Here is a 20,262-nt window from a genome sequence, read left to right as displayed (position 1 = left end):
ATCGACTAATTTGTTTTCACTCAAAAAATTAAAAAAAGACAGCCAAGATATTCTTGACTTTTGTTGCCAGTTGGGTTTCCTCTATTCTTAAAGTTTCATCGTACACTCTTTGTAGGATTCTAGGATTGTCTTTTCCTCTATGTTCTTCTTCCTGGTAGGTTCCTCTTTTTTCTGGATAGTGACAATTTCTTTCTCTTAGTTCTAGTATTTTCTGATGAAGAAACCCAAATAAATTACAAGTCCACCACCAACTTCTGTTTAGTTTCCTTTCAGTTTCCTCTGCCAGGAACTTGGGGGATCCTATGTACTCTAAGTTCCATGCTTTTTGGACAACCACAACAGTACTGCTTTCCCTCTCTTATCCAAGTTTCTTCGAATCTGAATGGTGTGAGCCCTTTGAGCAGAATGGGTAGTAGCATAAGCTTATAGCGTCCTCCATTCCGCATTTACAATTGCTTTGTACAAGCGCCCATACAGTTTTTGACAAAAGGAGAATGGAGATTGGATCTCAAGATAGAGAAGGGATAGACAATAGATTTTGTAGATTTTTACAATGTACCTCTTTCAATCATCAAATTCATGCTGGTTCGAGGATCTCCAACACATCCTAGAACCTCATGTCATCACTGATGAAGAGAATTAACGAAGAACCTGGTGTTATCCCATCACCTGTGAGGAAATCAAGGTTGTAGTTTCCTACATGGGTCAACAAATCGATCGTCTCGGACCAGCGTGGGGGACGGATTCTAAGGAATGTCACGAGTTGACACTTCTAACAGGAGGTTAAATACAAGTTAATTGGTTAGATTAATTTTAAAATACAAGTTTTATAAATGTATGAAAATATAAACTTTACATTTTCATATAAAATATAAATTTTATGCTCTTTTTTTTAATTAAAAAAGTAATAGGATATATTATTTTATAAAAAAATAATATATATATATATTATTTTTTAGAAACTCTGAAACATCTTTAAACGATATGCCGAAATTGGTCGATACAGAAATATTCTATTTCACTTGACAAAGCAAAATGGTTTTTTTTTTTTTGATAAAGACAAACCAAAATGGCATTTATTAACATTGGTATATATGCTCTATCATTGCCGTAACATGTAGCATTGCCGTAACATGTAGTCCATAGCTGGTCAAGTTTGGACTTTGAAGTCCTTAAATGGCTTTATTTTATAATTTTAATTATTCTTTTCTTCAAAAATAATAAAATATAAAATACCCAAAAAGAATTCTATTTTTCAACCTTTTTCTCATAAACAAAAACAGGAAAATAAATTAATAACTGTCAATACAATTAAATTCCAAATAAACATCAAACACAAGACTAAAAGTTATTTCTTTTCCTTCACTTACAGCAAGCAAACAAATATGTATGGGATTTATATATGTTGTTAATGTGTTATCTAAGCTTTTGATGATATCTATTTCTATTTCTACTACCCGTTTTTATTGGAAAACATAGCATTCTCAAATTTGTAATTTATATACTTTTCTTTTGTATTATTGTGGTTGATGACATTGGGCTAACCACTATATTTATATCAATTATATTCTATTTTATATCATGAAATACATGACTGTCACACACACACACACACACACACACACACACACACACTCTCTCTCTCTCTCTCTCTCTCTCTCTCTCTCTCTATATATATATATATATAATAAATTTGATAACATTTAAACATTACTAATATTTTTAAATCTCTTTAATTTGATAACAGGACAGTGAAAAAATCTTTTGAAAATAATACTACTATTTTCTAAAATCTCTTTAAGTATTTTTCTCGTGCATTGTACGGATTAACCACTAGTTACGAATATTCTTTTGTGCACATTTATTAACGTATAAAATTGTGTATTTTTTAGAAAAATTGTTTAGATTAAAAATACAAAATTGGCAACATTCTTCGAAAAAAAATGTATACATTGAATATAGAGAATTTTATACATTATTTGAAAAGATTGCATATGTTGAATATACAAACTATTTACATTCTTTAAAAATAGTGTACATTGGATATACAAAATTTGGTATATTCTTTGAAAATTGTTTACATTGAATGTACACAATTGTATACATTATTTAAAAGATCGTATTTAATAAATAAATAGAATTTGCACATCTGTTGAAAAGATTTTTACATTGAATGTACAAAATTGTGTACATATTTTGATAAATTATGTGTCTTTAATATAAAGAATTTTGTATGTGGGGCCAGAAAATCGGGTAGACTTGGCCCACCCCAAGCCAGACCCAAATGGCCCACGCCGAGGATGCATGATGGATCCGAGGATGAAAGCGCGAAGACCAGCATCCGAGGAGCATATCCGAGGATGACCCGCCCTCGGGCGTCCGAGACCCCGGGAGAACACAAGGACCACCCCACCAAAGAAGACTCCTTGGCTGTCCGAGGAGGAAAGGGCCGAGTGCCACGCGTCGGCGATAGAAGTACGGGGGAGGGGGCAAGCCCTGGGCGAACTGTCACCTCTGCATTGAATACGCTCACCTAACTCTCCTGGCCGCATTAATGGGGATGTAACCCCTTGGCAGGGCAACATCGGTCATGGTGAGCCACTTGAGTACGGACAAGACCGTTGATGGGACGGAGGGTTAGAGAGGAGGCCAATGGATGATCAGCAGAAAGAAAGGAAAAGAATATAAGAAAGAGGAACTCAGTAGAGAAGAGAAAAAACGGAGGAGGGGATTTTTTGGAGAAGTCATTGACGGAGAAGAACTTAGAATAGCTCCTAGGCGATGATAGTTGGAAGAGGGAGAACCTCCTCGGACGAGAGCCGAGGGGCTACCCTCAGTTGTAAATTAGGCTTACCATCCTTCAATAAAAGAGAGGTGCTTGTAGTCCGTTACTAGTCAATTAAGGCCTAAACTTTCGACCCACTCTCTAAAAATGTATTGTTGGGGGAACCTTACAAAAACGGACCCTATAGTGTACATTTAAAAAAAAATTGTGTACATTGAATATATAAAATTAATTATTTGAAAAATTATATACATTTAATATACAAAATTGTTTTCTTTTCTTCGAAAAATTGTGTACATTCAATATATATAATTATGAATACTCTTTTAAAAATTGTGTACATTAAAAGTACAAAATAATGAACCTTGAATATATAGAATTGTATATATTTTTTGAAAATTTGTATATATTGAATTTATTGAGTTTTGTAAATTCTATGAAAAGTTGTGTACAATGAATATTCAAAATTGTGTACATTCCATGAAAAATTGTGTATGTTGATTATATAAAACTGTATAAATTTTATAGAAATTGTGTTCTTTGAAATGCATAGAATTGTTTACATTTTATGAAAAATTATGTATATTAAATGTACAGATTTTTTTATAATATTTAAAAAATTGTGTACATGGAATGCACTTAATTGAGTACATTATTAGAAAAATTGTGAACATTGAATGTACAAAATTGTGTATATTCCTTGATAAAAATGTCTAGGTTGTAAAATTGTTTACATTTTTTGAAAATTTTGCACATTGAATGAACAAAATTGTTAATATTCTTTAAAAAATTATTTATGTTAAATCTACAAAATAATTTACATTCTTTAAAAATTGTGTACGTTAAATATATAAAATTAGTGTACATTTTAAAATATATATATATATATATATTGGTGTATATTCCATGAAAACTTGTGAACATTGAATATAATTTTTTTTTTTAAATTCTTTGAAAAAATTGGGTCCATTGAAGTATGAAATTGTGCACATTTTTTGAAAAAATGTGTACAAAAAATGTTCAAAATTGTGTACATTCGTTGAAAAATCGTACACGTTGGACATAGAGAATTGTATACAATCTATGACAAATTATGTACATTGATTATATAGAACTATGCACATTATTTGAAAATTTGTGTAAATTGATGGTATGTTTGGATACTGCTTATTGTTGAAAACTGAAAATACTGGATAATTTTTAAATGTGTGAATAGTGCTATGAGACCCAGTTTTAACGTAACATTTACTAAAATCCGTACTTGCAGGTCCCGTGAACAGTGCTTGGGACCCATAGGAAAAAAGCCAAATGCAAAGAGTTTCATTTTTTAGAGCAATCCAAACTCAACCTGAATATAAAATAATGAAAAATTGTTAACAATAAATATATAGAATTTTGCACATTCTTTAAAAAATTATGTATGTTGAATTCAAAAAATTTGTAAGACATTCAAAATTTGTGTTAGTTATATTTTTGAAAAATTGTGTATGTCGAATATACAAAATTCGGTAATTTCTTTGAAAATTTGTGTACATTGAATATAAATAATTGTATACATTCTTCAAAATATTTTGTACTTTAAACATAATGAATTGGGTATGTTCTTTAAACAAATGCATACGTTGTATTGTACTTCAAACATATTTTGTATCTTGAATATACAAAATTGTATATATTCTATGAAAAATAATGTAATTAACTATACTGAATTATATATGTTGTTTTAAAATTTTTGTAAATTGAATATATGGAATTGCAAATATTCATTTAAAAATTATGTGCATTAAAAATACAAAATTGTGTACCTAGAATATATAGAATGGTGTAATTTTTAAAAAAAATTTGTACATTTAATGTATAGAATTGTGTATATTCCTATAAAAAATGTGTACATTGAAAATACTAAATTGGTTATATTCTTTGAAAAATTGTACACATCGTTTATACAGAAGTCGTGTACATTCTTTAAAAATTTTGGTATGTTAAATATACAAATTGTTTACATTTCTTGAGAAAATGTGTACATTGAATATATAGATTGGGTACATTATTTGAAAAAATTGTGTACATTATATATATATATATATATTGTGTATATTATTTGAAAAATAGTGTACATTGAATAATTGTGTAAATTGAATATACAAAATTGTACACATATGTTGAAAATTTTGATACATTCAATTCACAAAATTGTGTAACCTAAATATCCTGAATTGTGTACATTCTATGATAAATTGTGTACTCTGAATATATAAATTGTGTATATTCTTTTAAAAAAAATGTGTAAGTTAAATGTTCAAAATTATTTATACTTTTTGAAAAATTGTGTATATTGAACATAAAAATTATGTACATTTTTTGGAAAATTGTATACGATGAATTTATAGAGTTTTGTATATTCTATTATAAATTTTTTACATTGAATGCTCATAATTGTTTACATTCCTTTTAAAAATTGTGTATGTTAAATATATAAAGTTGTGTACATTGAATATATAAAACTATGTACATTCTATGAAAAGTTAGGTACATTGAATATATAGAATTTTGAGCATTATTTGAGAAATTGTGTACAAATTGTGTTTGTTTAATATATAGAAATTTTGTACATTCTTTGAAAATTTGTGTATATTAAATGTTCAAAATTGTGTTTGAAAATTTTGTGTACATTGAATGTGAAATATTGTGTACCTTAAATATAAAAAAAAAATATGTACATTAAATATACTTAATTTTGTTTATTTTTTGAAAAATTGTGTATATAACTCTATATATAGAGTATTATTTACGTTTTTTGAAGAAAAAAAATGTGAGTTAAATGTACAAAATTTTGAACATTCTATGAAAAATTGTGTATATTGAATATATTGAATTGTATACATTCCATAATCAATTATGTAACTTGGATTTACAAAATTGTGTACAATGTACAATGAACGTACATCCATGTGAAATATAACCTAAATTATATTTTTAGAACAAGTTTTTTTTAAATAAAATAAATTAAAATTTATTTAGTAACATTATCCTAATAATATTATTTATATGTTTTAAAAATGCACGTCATTGAAAAAATATAAAAATACATATAATATTACTTAAAAACGAAAAACTATTACTTAAAATGTCATTAAGGTTTCCTTAAAAAAAAAAAAAAGCCCAAAGCCTTTTCACAGTTTCAGACACTATATATAAATTATAATCTCTCTCTCCCTCTCTCTCTCTCTGTCTCTGTGACCGAGTAGACTCAGACACGGTTGAATGCTCAAACGCATTTTTCCCGGCAATCGAATTCCGTCACTTTCTCGGGAATTCTCTATCGAATCGCTTTTCTCACTTTGCATCTGAGCGGAGCGGATCAGATCACGGAACCCTAGCCGTTGATCTGGATCCAGCCCACCACCCCCACCAACTATGTCTTCGTCCAACAAGTCTCTGCCTTACACCACGAAAGATGTTCACTACGACAACGCCAAGTTCCGCCACCGATCCTTCTTCAAGGTTCTAAGATCTCAGCCTCTTCACTATTTTGGATTTTTGTGAATTTTTGGTTTTTGTCTGATCAGGTTTATGGTTAATCATTAGCTTGAAATTTGGCTCTTTTTTTTTGTTTGGTAGTAATAAATCTTTGATTTCTTCGTGTTTTCGTTATTGAATTGTGTGTTTACGTTTTGGAATTGGGTGTGATCATTGTGATTTCTGCAAAATGAAATGAAAATTTTGTGTTTTGAATTGAAATCAAGTACATTAGGAAAAAATTCATACCATTAATAGTTTCATTATATTACGAAGAGACTAAGTTTGAGCTTTTTTGTGTGAATATCTGGACACTCCCTTGTGCTTTTAAGTGTTTATTGAAAATTCTAAATACCCTGTTGGTTTTTAATTAGATTTTCAGATTGCTGATAACTTTTAGAGCTATTAAAGAAGGGAAAAAGTTACAGATGCCGAGCATTGGTTTAAGAAACTTTTTATGAAAAAATAAATTTTTTATATTTATGTGGCATCAAAACTTTCCTAAAATAGCTTATCAACAAATGCCCTAACGGTACCCTTAAAGAAGTTTCATAACCTTAAGCAAGTAAGCAAGTCAAATAAATTATGGGAAATGTTAACTGATGCACAAGAGATGGATAAAATGACAAATTAAAATTCCAAATACATAAGATTTTCTCATAGCTTGTGATATTGTTTTATCGTTTTCTTCTTTTATATAGTTTCTATTGCATTTGATATGGTATGCTTTACGAGCTCTAGCTTGAATTGCACCTTCTCTGCTTAAGCATTGGGTAAAGGATGAGGTTCTGGATTCAAGACCAATTATAGAAAATAAGTAATTATCTGTTGTATCAATAGCTAGTCGCAATGATTTTATATATGAGATTCTCAGCTTGAAATGACTCCCAGTTATTAATTTTTTTTCCAGGTTATTTATCAGACCTTCTTCACCAGTAATGTCAAGCGTACTTCTTTAAGTTGTAGTACAGGGAAGTTTTTAGCGTTACTATTGATCTTTGGTATAGCATATCTTATGCTTACACATACAAGTCCTGCCAATTCTGTAACCGATAGACTAGGGAAAGGTGTTAAGAATAGTAAAGATAAGCTCGTTTCATATGGTGGCAGCAGGTTGGGGAAGCTGTTGAGAAAACCGCCAAGGCTTCCTCCTCGATTATCACCTGATCAGAAAGGTTTTAATAATAGCTCTAGTCATGAGTCTGATAAGCTAAATGCCGGGTCAAAATGGATAGCTAGGCAACAAAGTGTTAAGGATGCTTTTATCCATGCATGGTCCGGCTATACGAAATATGCGATAGGTTATGATGAACTTATGCCATTGAGCCAGCATGGAGTTGATGGGTTAGGAGGTCTCGGTGCTACCATTGTGGATGCTCTTGATACTGCCATGATAATGGGTGTTGATGAAGTGGTCTCTGAAGCTGGCTCATGGATTGAGAAACACCTTTTAGATAGGATTACTAAGAAAGGCCAAGTCAATTTGTTTGAAACTACCATACGTCTTCTGGGTGGTCTTTTGAGTGCATATCATTTGAGTGGTGGGGAACAAGGGATGAAATTGACACATACAGGGCCTAAACCAACTGTTTATCTAGAAACTGCTAAGAACTTGGCCGATCGTCTCCTGTCTGCTTTTACTTCCAGTCCAACCCCTATTCCCTTTAGTGATGTTATTCTGCATGACTCCACAGCACATCCAGCTTCTGGTGGTGGATTAAGCAGTACTTCAGAAGTTTCCACTTTACAACTCGAGTTCAATTATCTCAGTGCCATTTCTGGTGATCCAAAGTACAGCGTGGAAGCCATGAAGGTCTTGGAACACATAAAGACTCTCCCAAAGGTGGAAGGACTGGTTCCCATCTTCATTAGGTACTAGCCTTACCTATTTCAAATAAGTAGCTCTCTCTCTCTCTCTCTCTCTCTCTTTCTCTCTCTCAATTTTTTGTTCCTTCCACCATGCACATGGGGAGAGAGGGGGGTGATACAACTATATGCCTCATTTGAATCAACTTTGCAAGAAACTACTGCAGTTTAAAATTACAATAGCTGCCTTATTTTTAAGGGCTGTTTGTTTATTATAAAAAGATCTTGCCTTCTTATTTATGGTGATGATTCTATGAGATCACTCTCCTTTCCATCCAGAAGCTTCCCCTTTAATCCATAATAAGAATTAGATTTCCCTTTTTCTACTTTATTGACTCATTTTCATATTTCCTACCACTAAATGCAGTCCTCATACTGGTGAATTTAGTGGAGAAAATATAAGATTGGGATCTCGTGGTGATAGTTACTATGAGTACCTGATCAAAGTGTGGCTTCAGCAAGGAACTGCCCAAGATAATAGTTTGACTTATCTATATGATATGTATACGGAAGCAATGAAGGGTGTTAGGCACCGTCTAGTTCAGAAATCAATTCCAAATGGACTAGTTTTTGTTGGCGAATTGCCTTATGGATCTGAGGGTGCTTTTAGTCCAAAAATGGATCACCTGGTATGCAGTACTTTCTCTACTACTTGATGTTGACGTAGCTTTTGGAATTTTTGTTTTTGGATGAAATTTCTGTAAGATTATTTTTGCTTCTATTTTCTGGGTGGAAACTTTCTACTACTATGTTAAATAAATTAAAGATTTTGTCTCCATAACTTCTTTATGGTGAAGTTACTAGTCTCCTCCATTTCCATCTACTAAAGAAAAAAAATTGGAAGTCTCTCCTCATTCCTGATAGGAACACTCCTACATCCTCTTGCATGTGAAAAGTTCTGTGCTTGTAATGTATCTCATTCTTTATCAAAAGTAATGTTATTTGATGTACTATGTAAAAGGTAAGCTTGTCTTCCCTGATCAAATAATAGGATAAAGAAATGCAATCTGCAGTATCAAGGTTTTCTGTTGTACTGCATGCATTGGGTATGATACAGTGCTTTCTTTGTTCCAATTCTAGGGTGCATGGCCATTTGTTTTTCTAATGAATTGTATGAATTAAAATATGTCTTGGGGATTTCTTTGTTAAACATGATGCCAAGTCTTTGAGTTTGAAGCTCTCCTGTTAGTAATGAAAATTCTTTATGACATTGACATGACCTTTGTAAATAAGCAATTAAGTGGGTGGAATACGCGCACACACACACACACTCACACACACTCTGTTGTACAGATTATCAGTTAATGTGTGTTGATGGTTGTGGGTAAAAGCAATATTTTGTACTACCTTTTAGGTGTGTTTCTTGTCTGGTACTCTTGCTCTTGGTGCCACTAAAGGCATTACAAAGGAAAAGGCAATGAAATACAATTTGCTTAACTTTGAGGACTTGGAAAATCTGAAGCTTGCAGAGGATCTGGCTAAAACATGTTTTGAGATGTATGCAGTTACTTCTACTGGTCTTGCTCCAGAAATTGCTTACTTCCATACAAAGGTTAGTTGGATATGTATGACCTATGTGTTGGAAGCACTGGTCAATGAATTAAGTATATATGTGCACAAATGCGTTATTACTCTATTATTCCCCTTCTCTTAGATTTGTTGCCATTTTTTTTTTCTAGTAATTATTAGCTTCAAACTTTCTTTTACCTTTGTCTATGTTGGAAACTTATGACCTATTGTCTATGTTGTACAGAAAGTTGACACATTACTCTTATTGAAACAGGATTTTTCTGAAGGAGGTCTAGATGGTGGGAACAAGAGTTCGGAGTATGTAAAGGACATAATAATCAAGCCTGCTGATCGCCATAATCTTTTGCGTCCTGAAACTGTAGAGTCATTGTTTGTCTTGTATCGTATCACAGAAGACCCAAAGTATAATTCCCCCCTCATGTGCTAGTTTTTCCTGTCTAATTTATTTGTTGTCTGAGAGATACACACAGACACACATGGCGAGGGAGGTTCCTCCCTAAATTTATGTTTTAAAATGATGAAAATATTGTGTGCTGCAGATACCGCGAATGGGGTTGGCAGATCTTTGAAGCATTTGAGAAATACACAAAAGTGGATACTGGTGGATACACTTCTCTTGATGATGTTACAACAATTCCCCCCCATAGAAGAGACAAGATGGAGACCTTCTTTTTGGGCGAGACACTCAAGTATTTGTACTTGCTCTTCGCGGACAGCTCACTTATTCCATTGGATAAGTTTGTTTTTAACACAGAAGCTCATCCTTTTCCAATAAAAGGCACTAAGAATGATTCTTAACAAATTGAAGGATTTATGCAAAGGAAAGCTTGTACAAAATGAGAAACTCAAGCATTTTGTAGTGGGCACAGACTGGCATGCTCTTTCTGAGACTGACTGCTGTATCATTATGTGGTCTTGTAGCGTCTGTTCCCATAGGAAGTGAAAGTGACTGGTTAAGTTATGAAGAAGTATAGGGGTCGTTTAATTTGTTTCTTTCCATATGCGATGCATCAGTAATCAGATCTGCAATCTTCTACATCACCAACGAAAGCTTGGAGAGAGACTTTTTTTTTTTTTTTTTTTTTTTTTTAATTTGATATACTTGTAGAGAGACTGTAAGATGTATTGTTGTAATGGATGTTTCAAGTAATTACTGGATGGGGTTTTGCCCATCAAAAGTATTGAGTAGAATTCCACCTTTTGTAATTGACTTCTCCAGTTTCCAGTGATATTGCTGGCTATAGAGGCTCAAATTACCAGTTGAAGCAGTCAAATTTTTGTTACTAACTCTTTATACATTGGCCAAAAGTTACAAGTTATTGGCATGTGTACATCCTTGCCTTTGAATAAACATTAGGTCACATTGCAATGCAGATTTTCACAGTTGTTTTAAAGGAGAAACAGATGATCGCCGTCTCGAATAACATTTATGTCATCTATTTCTGCATTCTCTGCATTAATGACTTTTGTAGGTTTGTAGCCTCCAAACTTCTCACCTGCAGTTTCACAAACCGCTGGGATAACAAATCAATAAAACTTGAGGAAGAAACTATGCGTTTACTAAAATAGTTTTACCAGTTCAAGGTTAAGTTTTCCTTTTTAATTTTGGCTTCAATTGCATCTGATATCTAAATTTGTGATACTAATTGGCTAATAATTAATTAATTAATTAAAATTCTCAATTTCCAAGTTCACTTCAAGTCTTTTGAGTTCAAACAAAGCTTACCAGCTATTTTGAGCAGCTCCTCTATTGAATCGGGTAAGATTATTAGCTTTGCAAGCTGCCTCTGTGATGAAATGTTGTGTTGAAGCTGCATGTGGATGGTGACTCTCTTCTTGATCGATTTAATCATATCTGTATCACCAGGATAATTAACTCTGGTTGATAAGAAGTCTATGGGTTTCTTTTTCGATTGGGAGTTAACAGATTGGCAGCCTTGTCTTCTAAGTCTGCTTTGACTATACATGCCGTTGTCAGCTGATTCTGGGCCAATTAAATCTATTCTGTGTTCTTCCAGTTTCCTTCCATTTTCATAACTTAGTAGGAGGTCATTTATGCACTTGTTTTCTTGCTGTTCAGCTATAGCATTTGGTGTATATCCTCTGGCATCTTGTTTATTTATATTTGCTCCTCCTCCTGGCAGAATCTTCTCCATCTCAAGATGCCCCTTGTGAATAGCAGCATGGAGAGCTTTTTGGACCTCCTCATCCATGAAACGCACACCCATGGCGGATCTGTTAAACATTGGACTTTGGTCTGTTTCACTCTGCTCTGTAAACTCTGATCCCAGGAAATTTATGCCTGTTGCTTCCTGCATTGGTGTATCGTCATGTGAATTATGTTGATATCCTGTAGGTGAACAGGTTCCTCCAATGGGTCCTCCATCAGGCCATTCACTCTGGATCGGTCCAGGATCTTTATGTGGGTATTCAAAGCCTAAGCTTTCTTGCTCTTTCAATTTCTGTAGATGTGCAGATTGGTTATCAGTTATTAGTTTTGGGAAAAGAAGGGCAAAATATAATAAATAAATAAAATTCTTTTCCACAATAGAGGGTTATTAATAATAATGCAAATACCTGGAAAAGATTGCTCATGATAATGCGCCCATCCTCTTCGTTTGTTTGTATGGTGTTCATCAGTGAAGTTCTGTTGAGTCGGAGAATTTGAGAAATCTCTGTCGTCCGAACTTTGAAAGGTTGTGGCCTGTAACACAAGACTCCGAACTCTCCAAATGAATCTCCTGCAAATGCCTTTCCAAGAACCTGTATTGTGAATAAGGCAATTTGAATTTAGAATGGTCTTTTGTTTAATATAGACAATGCGTAAATGTCAAAATTAGATGACATACTTTTTCTTGCCCATCATCAATATTGCACAGGATATCCTGCAACCATAAATCATTTCAAAACCAACTTTATGTTAGTAGTCATTCTTTGGGATTTTTGGATGCTATTTAAGTTCAAAATTTGCTTACCACCACACCGGAGACCATTATGTAAAGATCTGTTGGAGTCTCATTCTGCAGAATTACATCTTCCTTGGGTGGAAAATACTCTGCCTCCATTTGGGAAACCTTTAAAGAAAGTGAATCAGCATTTTTGAACTTACGATAAATGCTATGAAATACAGTAACTCATGTATTTACTTCCCGGCATTATTTGTGAATTTAAGATACTTTCTTAGCTTAAAATAGGTAAAAAAAAAGGTCAGGTAAAAACAATGTCCTCAAAACTAATACGTCATGTGAAGTATTACCAATTGGAAAAGGAAGTCATGAGAAACCCCTTGGAAAAGGTAGACTTTTTTAACAACGTCGAAGAATAGATGCTGTGCGATGCTTGAACGAAGAGCTTTTGGTAGACCGTTCAAGGCATCCTGTTGCTTCAATCCTTCTGTTTTGAACTTGAGACATATGTGTGCCAACATCTGATCCTGTATGGGAGGGGGCAGATGATTTCGTGCTGCAAATTCTGATGCAGATCTCACTGTATCTCTCTGTAGAATCAAAGCACGCCTCATTGGATTAGCACTCCCAAATTGCTCTCTTTTGAATAGAATACTAATTGCTTTTACCAAAGGAACCGAAAAAAGTTTTATCATGCATGTCTTACTTTAAAAAATTAATGGTCAGTTTGGATGGAGGGGAAGGAAGCAGGATTAGAGTAGAGTTAACTCGAAATTAGGCTAATGAGGGGAAGGGAGTGAGATTACAGTACAGTTAACCGGAAATTAGCTTCATGCAGGAAGTGGAAATACATAAGAGTGGAAAATATATCTTCAAATGATTTTGCCATAAAATTGCCAAATATGGGGTAGACAGATAACTTCCAAGTTTTTTGCCACAAGTAATGGAGACTTTAGTAGTATGATTGTGATTTAGGATTTATTTTTAGTCCATTTAGAATATTTGATCATTGAAGTTCTTTTAGCAGATGAAAAACAAAAACAAAAAGAAATTGGAGCTGTAAATGAATCATTAGGTAAAGACGACATACGAAATTTCTGGTGCGGCTGGTCCAGTGAACAACAAGGTTTGTCATGTTTCCAATGAGGTAAGATGTCAATCCCAAGTTGAACAACATGTAAAATATGTCAAACAGCATCTCTCTTGGGTTTTCAGCATGCAAGTCTCCGTAGCCAGTAGTTGTCAATGTGGTTATAGACCAGTAAATTGCTGTCACATATCTATCCCAGACACCATCTTCTTTGAAACTTGGGTTCACTGCACCAATCCAGGTTCTATTTGGATCAGGGTATCTGTCTGCAATCAGATAATTGATGCATCCGGCAAAGTGTACAGCAAACAAAGTTACCTGAGAAATAAACCAGAAAGGCCAACAACCCAAATTTAAAATTTTACTTTAAATGACTTTCATGGAACTTTAGAAGAGAAACAAATGATGGTGATTTTTGTGTCTTACAGAAATGAGCTTTATGCAACGAGTCCAGAAATAATTGAAACGAATGTCCTTTTCAAGTCTGGAAGGAAAGAAACCAACTAGTTAGTACTGTAATTCTTCCACCTTAACAATTGGAAATTTTGAAGAAAACAAAAGGGGTTGTGGACCTTGCAAACAGGGAGCTGACTCGTCTGAGACGCCAGAGTCTGAGCATGCTGAGCAGCTTAAACCCAAGTTCACCGCTATGTTTTGTGAACAACATGCTGATGGGCTGAAATGGTGCGGTGGAACAGACATCGAAGATAAACCAGGTAGATATGTACCTGAAAGTTGGATGAAGAAGGCCAAGTCTGTGATTTCTCTTGAGGAAACAGAATTGTTGGTTCATGTCAAACTGAATGAAGTTTACTATTATAGGGTGCAAAAGTTTAATTCACCTGAATGCAATTCTCTTAGGTTCATCGACAAGAAGATAGGATTGGGTGTCGAGAAATGCAACAAAGAAGGTGAGAACGATGTCAATGGCAAAGAAGCCATTGACAATGTTGTCAAAGATGAAGAGTGCATCTTGCTTGTAAGGCAGAAATGCAAACTCGAAAGGGCAAATCCAGGCAGAGTAAATGACTAAAACAACCAGTAAATTCTCCCAAGCCCTGAAAAATATGGAATATGATATGACCATGAGAATCAGCAGCCACATTATACAAATTATTAGAGTGAGTACTATATCAGTATATTGCAAAGGTCATCACCTATATCGGGTGCTGAAAGGAGAAATTATGTATTTTCGAAGCTTAGTTGCCTGGTTGATTCTGGCTCCAAGTGATGGTAAGAGATCACTAGAGAGGAAGCTGCCGCTACGAGCAACACCCTCCATAGGAAATTCATCCATACAGAACCTCTTCAAGAAGTCTTTTACACACGAATACGACATGGTGTGTGTGTGTGTTTTCGAATTCCTCCAGAGACTGCTAAAAAAACTAAAGCAGTGGTAAGTCCCCTTCGAACTGTTATATGTATTGAACTTTAATTGGTGACTCTCGTGACACATGTTAATACCTTTTTTTTCCTACTTATATATGACTCTGCACGAAGCTTCTGCTGCTAGTGTGTCATTAAGGTTGGAAGATGAGAGCGGTAAACATGTGAAAGGAGATTTTATGTATATTTTTCCTGATTGAACTAGAAAGGTAAACCAGAAACAGACGGTAGAAAAAACGAGGAAGTGCTGTAAGTGGCAGACATGAGAGACATTTTGTAATGCAGTTGCACAGCTGATGAGGAATCTGAGAGACAGAGAGAAGGAAAGAAAATGGTAATGGTGCTTCTGGTTGTGTGAGTGTTATTGTTGGTGATGGTGGTGGTTGTGGTTGTGGGAGCTCCATAATGTATACATGCGTTGAGGTGTGTGTGATATATATAGTATAGAGACAAGGTCACAAGGCTTTGAAGAGATATGTTTCAATGAAAGTTTATGGTGTTTTCATTTCAAAGCCAGAATTTGGACCAGACAGCCGCAGTAGAATCCTGAGGGACTCAACTAATGATGCCATGTGGACCAATGGGAGGTTGTTTTAGAGGGCTTGACACTTCTTTCAAAGAAAATTGCTAAGAGTGCTTCACCACGGTTTCAATCTTTACTAGGGTAAACTTACAGTAAATGACCTAACAAATTTTATTTTCTTCATGTAATAAAATTTGTAGTATCTATAACAATACTCATAGTAAATTGTAAGATTGTCATATCAATTTGCAAGATTTGAAACACATTAGTTTGTAAAATTTGTGATATTAGAGTCTGTTTAAAATAAGCTCATAAGCTGATCAACTTTTAACTTTTAGCTTTTAACTTTTGTATACATCTTTTTAAACCCTCTTTTTTCCAACATTCTTTTCTTTTTTTAAATTACCAGTATACTTTAACATACTTTTAACCAAAAAAAAAAACTAAATAAGTTGTTCTTAAACGGATACTTATGTCACTCTTTTACAAAACCTTGCGAACATAATCAATAAGTCTATGTACAAAAATAATTTGACACAAAAAATGACAAATAATTTCAAACCTTGTAAGCAATTAACGGTAGATAAAAAAGTAATGTTAATGATAAAAACCAAATAAGAATTAATGGTAGGCTCAGATGAGTGCCAATAAAAGTTTATCAACTCAATTGCTATGAGAAATTGTTGTGTCTATAGCTTTAGCATTGCTCAAAATATAATTTCTAGAACTATCTTATTAACATCAATTTTTCTAAGACTATAAACTTTGTCACAACTTAATAGATACGATCTATTGTGATTGCTTGATTGATGAATCATCACTTTCACATTGACCTACCACTTTTTTTCTATTATTCACATTTTGATCACATTAAAGTGGTTGCAAAAGTTGTGGCACAAAAAATAAAAATTGTGTACACAAACTTTCTCTGCATATATCTTTTCACGGCTAACATACTGGTTAGACTAACAAATTGTGATTAGTCTAACATCGTTTCATATTTCATATCATTGACTCAATTTTTTTTATACAATTTATCGCCACACTAACATATAAAGTTGTGGGGTGTGAACAAGTGTGTACCTAGACTTTTTGTAGTTTTTAACTCATTCATTCACTCTTCATTTTCTTATTATAAGTGCCTACGTTGTTTGTTTATGCAATGCAATAAGAGCCATAGGTGTGAAATACGATTCCCGCCATATATTTTTAACCACCTCTCTCTCTCTCTCTCTCTCTCTCTCTCTCTCTCTCTTTCTTCTTGCGTGTGTGGGTGTGACCCGTTTCGAATCGACCGACCTGAGTGTTACAGTTACTGATTTTCACGCCAACTAGTTCTTTTAGGCCCACAGCCGATGATTTGTTGATGATTATCTGTTGCTTATCGATTCCAAATTCCAAAGTGTTTTAAATAAAACATTTAGCTGCTAATCGAATGGTCGAGATTACTATCTTTATCTTTAATTGTTCGTTATATTCTTTCCGTTCATTCCATGTTCTTCTTTAGACAAATTGATGTTACTAATGATTTTGAATGTTACATTGCAATACAAAAAATGCTTAAGAAGATATAAAATTGAGAGAATTCATGGAATCACGAAATGTGAAATTTTGAATAGAAAGGAATAAAGGGCTTTTAGTCCCTGAAATCATAGAAATTGGAATAGTATTTTTTTTTTCTATTTTTTTAAAGTGCTTTTAGTTGTTGAAAATATAAAAATTAAAATAATTCCTGAAAAAAAGAACTAACTGCTCTGACAGTTTTTTTTTTTTAAATAATTTTTTTAAATGAATGATTAATATATATCATTAACCCGATTTTTTTAAAAGGAAAATTGAAATTGAGTTGTAGTTGAAAGAAGAAAACATCATAAAATGTTCTCCTGTGTTTTGTACTGTCAAGACGGCCAGTTTTCTAGAGAGATCCGTGGAGAATCCTTCAAAGATCTCTTTCCCAAAGGTAATGGAAGGGCAGATTTATGCCCACCGGCCCAAATTTAAGGACATCAGCAAAAAGAATGGGTGGGAATATGAATAAAAAAATATGAATGGCCAGAAACAGAATGTTTTTCTTTAGAAGGTTAAAATATGAATAAAAAAATTTTGATCATTCCAAAATAATGATTATACTAACAATTCAAAATTAAATAATACATGAAAAAAATACAACTAGTCAATATTTCCAAAACAACTATTTTTATAATATCAACTTAATCATTTCTAATCTATTAAAAGGAAACTAGACCCTTTTTATTTTCAAAATCCCAAAAATCATCTATAGTTGATTCTAAAGTACTAAATTTAATAGCAACACCATTCTTAATATACAAAATCAAAGATTCCAATTAACAACTTCCTTTTTGTTAATATTCATGGTTGAAAATGCTTGTTTCATGGTTGTCATAAAAATTGGAATATTACATACAAGTGCAATCACTATTTAAATAAGTTGGAAGATTATCGATTTTATGGTTTTTACTAGCTATTAACAAATGGAGCAATGGTTGAAAATGCTTGTTTCATGGTTGTCATAGAAATTGGAATAAGAAGCACAAGTGCAATCACTATTTACATAAATAGACTATTTATTTTTTCGGTTCTTACTAGCTATTAACAAAATGGAGCAACCGGCAACCTTCAACATCTCTCGTAGCGTGTTATATCTTTTTTCTTATTCTTTTTTTGATGGGAAGATTGCATAAACTTTATTAAGAATGGAAAGCAATAAGTACATCATGGAGAGCAGCTTATTCAATAAAATAAAGATTTTCTTCAATCCAAACAAAGAAATTAGCAATGTCAATGGTATGTTTTGCTAGTAAATGAGCAGGCCTATTACCTTGTTTACAAACATGAGATATATCCACAGGACTACACTCATGTGAAGCAGCCAATGAGCTATATATAGTATATACCAGAGCAGCAACAGCAAATGGTTATATCTTGTTGAAAGCTAAATCCACACAAAATGTCTAATACATAACTAAAAAGTCATCAGTCACCATTTGAATGACTAAATAAATACCAGCTTACGAACTGAACCCCAGCAATGAAAATATTTAACAATTTCTAAAATGTAGATGTCAAACCACATTATGCCTATATTGATGAGGTTCAATTTTCAACAGTAGTTTTCTATGATTTGTGAAGTCTTATGGATAAAACTTGTTCACCAATAAATAATGATCATCAATTCTAAAATATTCATATACCTTTTGAGGATCCATTGCCAAGATAATTATAAGAAACTTCATTAATGCTTATTAAATCAGTGATTCAATTATTATAATTGAGAATTTATTATAGCATGAAAAGTATCTAATCTTTAATGATGCTCAATTGTTAAGTCATCTCATTAATATAAAAACAATCGAACAATCCATTAGGTGGAAATAGGTAGATAAAATGACAACATCTAAACCCTCAAAAAAAAAATAATATATATATATGTATATGTATGTGTGTGTATATATATATATATATCATAGTGTTGAGCACATTCACAAGTCATAAGTTGGATTTTTCTTTGAGTTGAGATTTACTCTAATTAATTGTATTATTTCTTAAATATTAATTAAACTATTTATAACGATATTGGTTCAACTAAAAAAAAAAAAAACACTATCTTTTTTTGTTTATTGTTTGAACCCTTTTAAAATCATAATATGAACGGCAACCCAATTGATGAAAGTAAAGAAAAGACCACATAGGAAACGAAATGAAAGTTGAGTGACAGAATATATATTTTTTAAAAGGGATAAAATTGAAAATGGACCAAATTTGGAGAGTGTAATTTGCAATTAAAATTTTCAAAAAATATTCTAAAAAAATTATTTAGGAAAAAAAAAAAACACTAACTTTGTAAAGAGAAATATCAATGATCTCCGAAATTTTCAAAAAATTGCAAGTCTCCTTGAACTTTTTGATAAACATAATAGATAACATTTTTCGACTAACATACCCTTAGTCAAATATGTTTTAACTTTACTTTGCCATTTTTTTGACGAGACTTTACTTTAACATTTCTTATCAATGAAATTCTTTTTTTTTTTCCTTATGTTAATTGATAAAGATCGCATTTGTTTTTATCACAAACTTTAGAAAACTATTGCAAAGTTTGCAAAAAAATGATAATGTTTAAACATTATCATTTTTTTGCAAACTTTGCAATAGTTTTCTTATAGCTCAAGTGTTATTGGTTTAATATTATTCTTAATGTTAGTATGGAAGAAGATTAATGTAAGAACTAGTCCCTATCTATCATTGTGTAATGTATTAAAGGCGTACTTCTAAAACAAACGGGGAAATGCTTGGTTGTAAATTCTTGCCATTTTAAAAAGGCCAAAAAGAGAAGGGCTACCACCAGGAGAAAGGATATCTTGATTGTGAAATTTCATAACACATTAGACCCTACACATTGATAAGGTCTACATGATCTGAGAGATTCATTACATGCAGCCAGTATAAGATATACCTTATCCACACCAGATATAACTTATAAGCAATTAATCCATTGTAAACTTTTATAATATATTAGACCCTCTACATTGATAAGATCCACATATTGTGAAAGATTCATTGCATGCAGCAAGTACAAAATATACCTTCTCCACCACAAGATATAACTTATAAGATATTGATCCTTTTTTTTTTTTTT

At 32.7% G+C, this 20,262-nt stretch overlaps 2 protein-coding genes across 3 annotated transcripts; one reads left to right on the top strand and one right to left on the bottom strand.

The window, feature by feature from the left end:
* The first annotated feature begins 5,972 nt into the window (after positions 1–5,972).
* On the top strand, positions 5,973–10,974 carry LOC112015529 (mannosyl-oligosaccharide 1,2-alpha-mannosidase MNS3). The gene is made up of 6 exons (XM_024047938.2): positions 5,973–6,289; positions 7,215–8,176; positions 8,538–8,799; positions 9,525–9,722; positions 9,954–10,102; positions 10,240–10,974. The coding sequence occupies exons 1-6, from the start codon at positions 6,203–6,205 to the stop codon at positions 10,496–10,498; spliced, it is 1,917 nt and encodes a 638-aa protein (XP_023903706.2). The 5' UTR covers positions 5,973–6,202; the 3' UTR covers positions 10,499–10,974.
* On the bottom strand, positions 10,765–15,586 carry LOC136064584 (potassium channel KAT3-like). Of its 2 annotated transcripts, none has more exons than XM_065766505.1 (11): positions 14,854–15,586; positions 14,539–14,754; positions 14,269–14,424; positions 14,123–14,180; positions 13,697–14,014; positions 12,957–13,196; positions 12,676–12,774; positions 12,550–12,585; positions 12,278–12,463; positions 11,427–12,162; positions 10,765–11,214 (listed from the first exon to the last, which is right to left on the bottom strand). In XM_065766505.1, the coding sequence occupies exons 1-11, from the start codon at positions 15,150–15,152 to the stop codon at positions 11,090–11,092; spliced, it is 2,469 nt and encodes an 822-aa protein (XP_065622577.1). In that variant the 5' UTR covers positions 15,153–15,586; the 3' UTR covers positions 10,765–11,089. The 2 variants fall into 2 exon arrangements, with proteins under 2 accessions (XP_065622577.1, XP_065622578.1); XM_065766506.1 differs by having other exon boundaries at positions 10,765–11,196; positions 14,854–15,582.
* Between the last annotated feature and the right edge of the window lie 4,676 nt (positions 15,587–20,262).

This window comes from Quercus suber, unplaced genomic scaffold (genome assembly GCF_002906115.3).
Source record: "Quercus suber isolate HL8 unplaced genomic scaffold, Cork oak 2.0 scaffold_711, whole genome shotgun sequence".
Classification (NCBI taxonomy): Eukaryota; Viridiplantae; Streptophyta; class Magnoliopsida; order Fagales; family Fagaceae; genus Quercus; species Quercus suber.
Note: the sequence above shows the minus strand (reverse complement) of the source record. Positions and strands in the feature narration are given on the sequence as shown.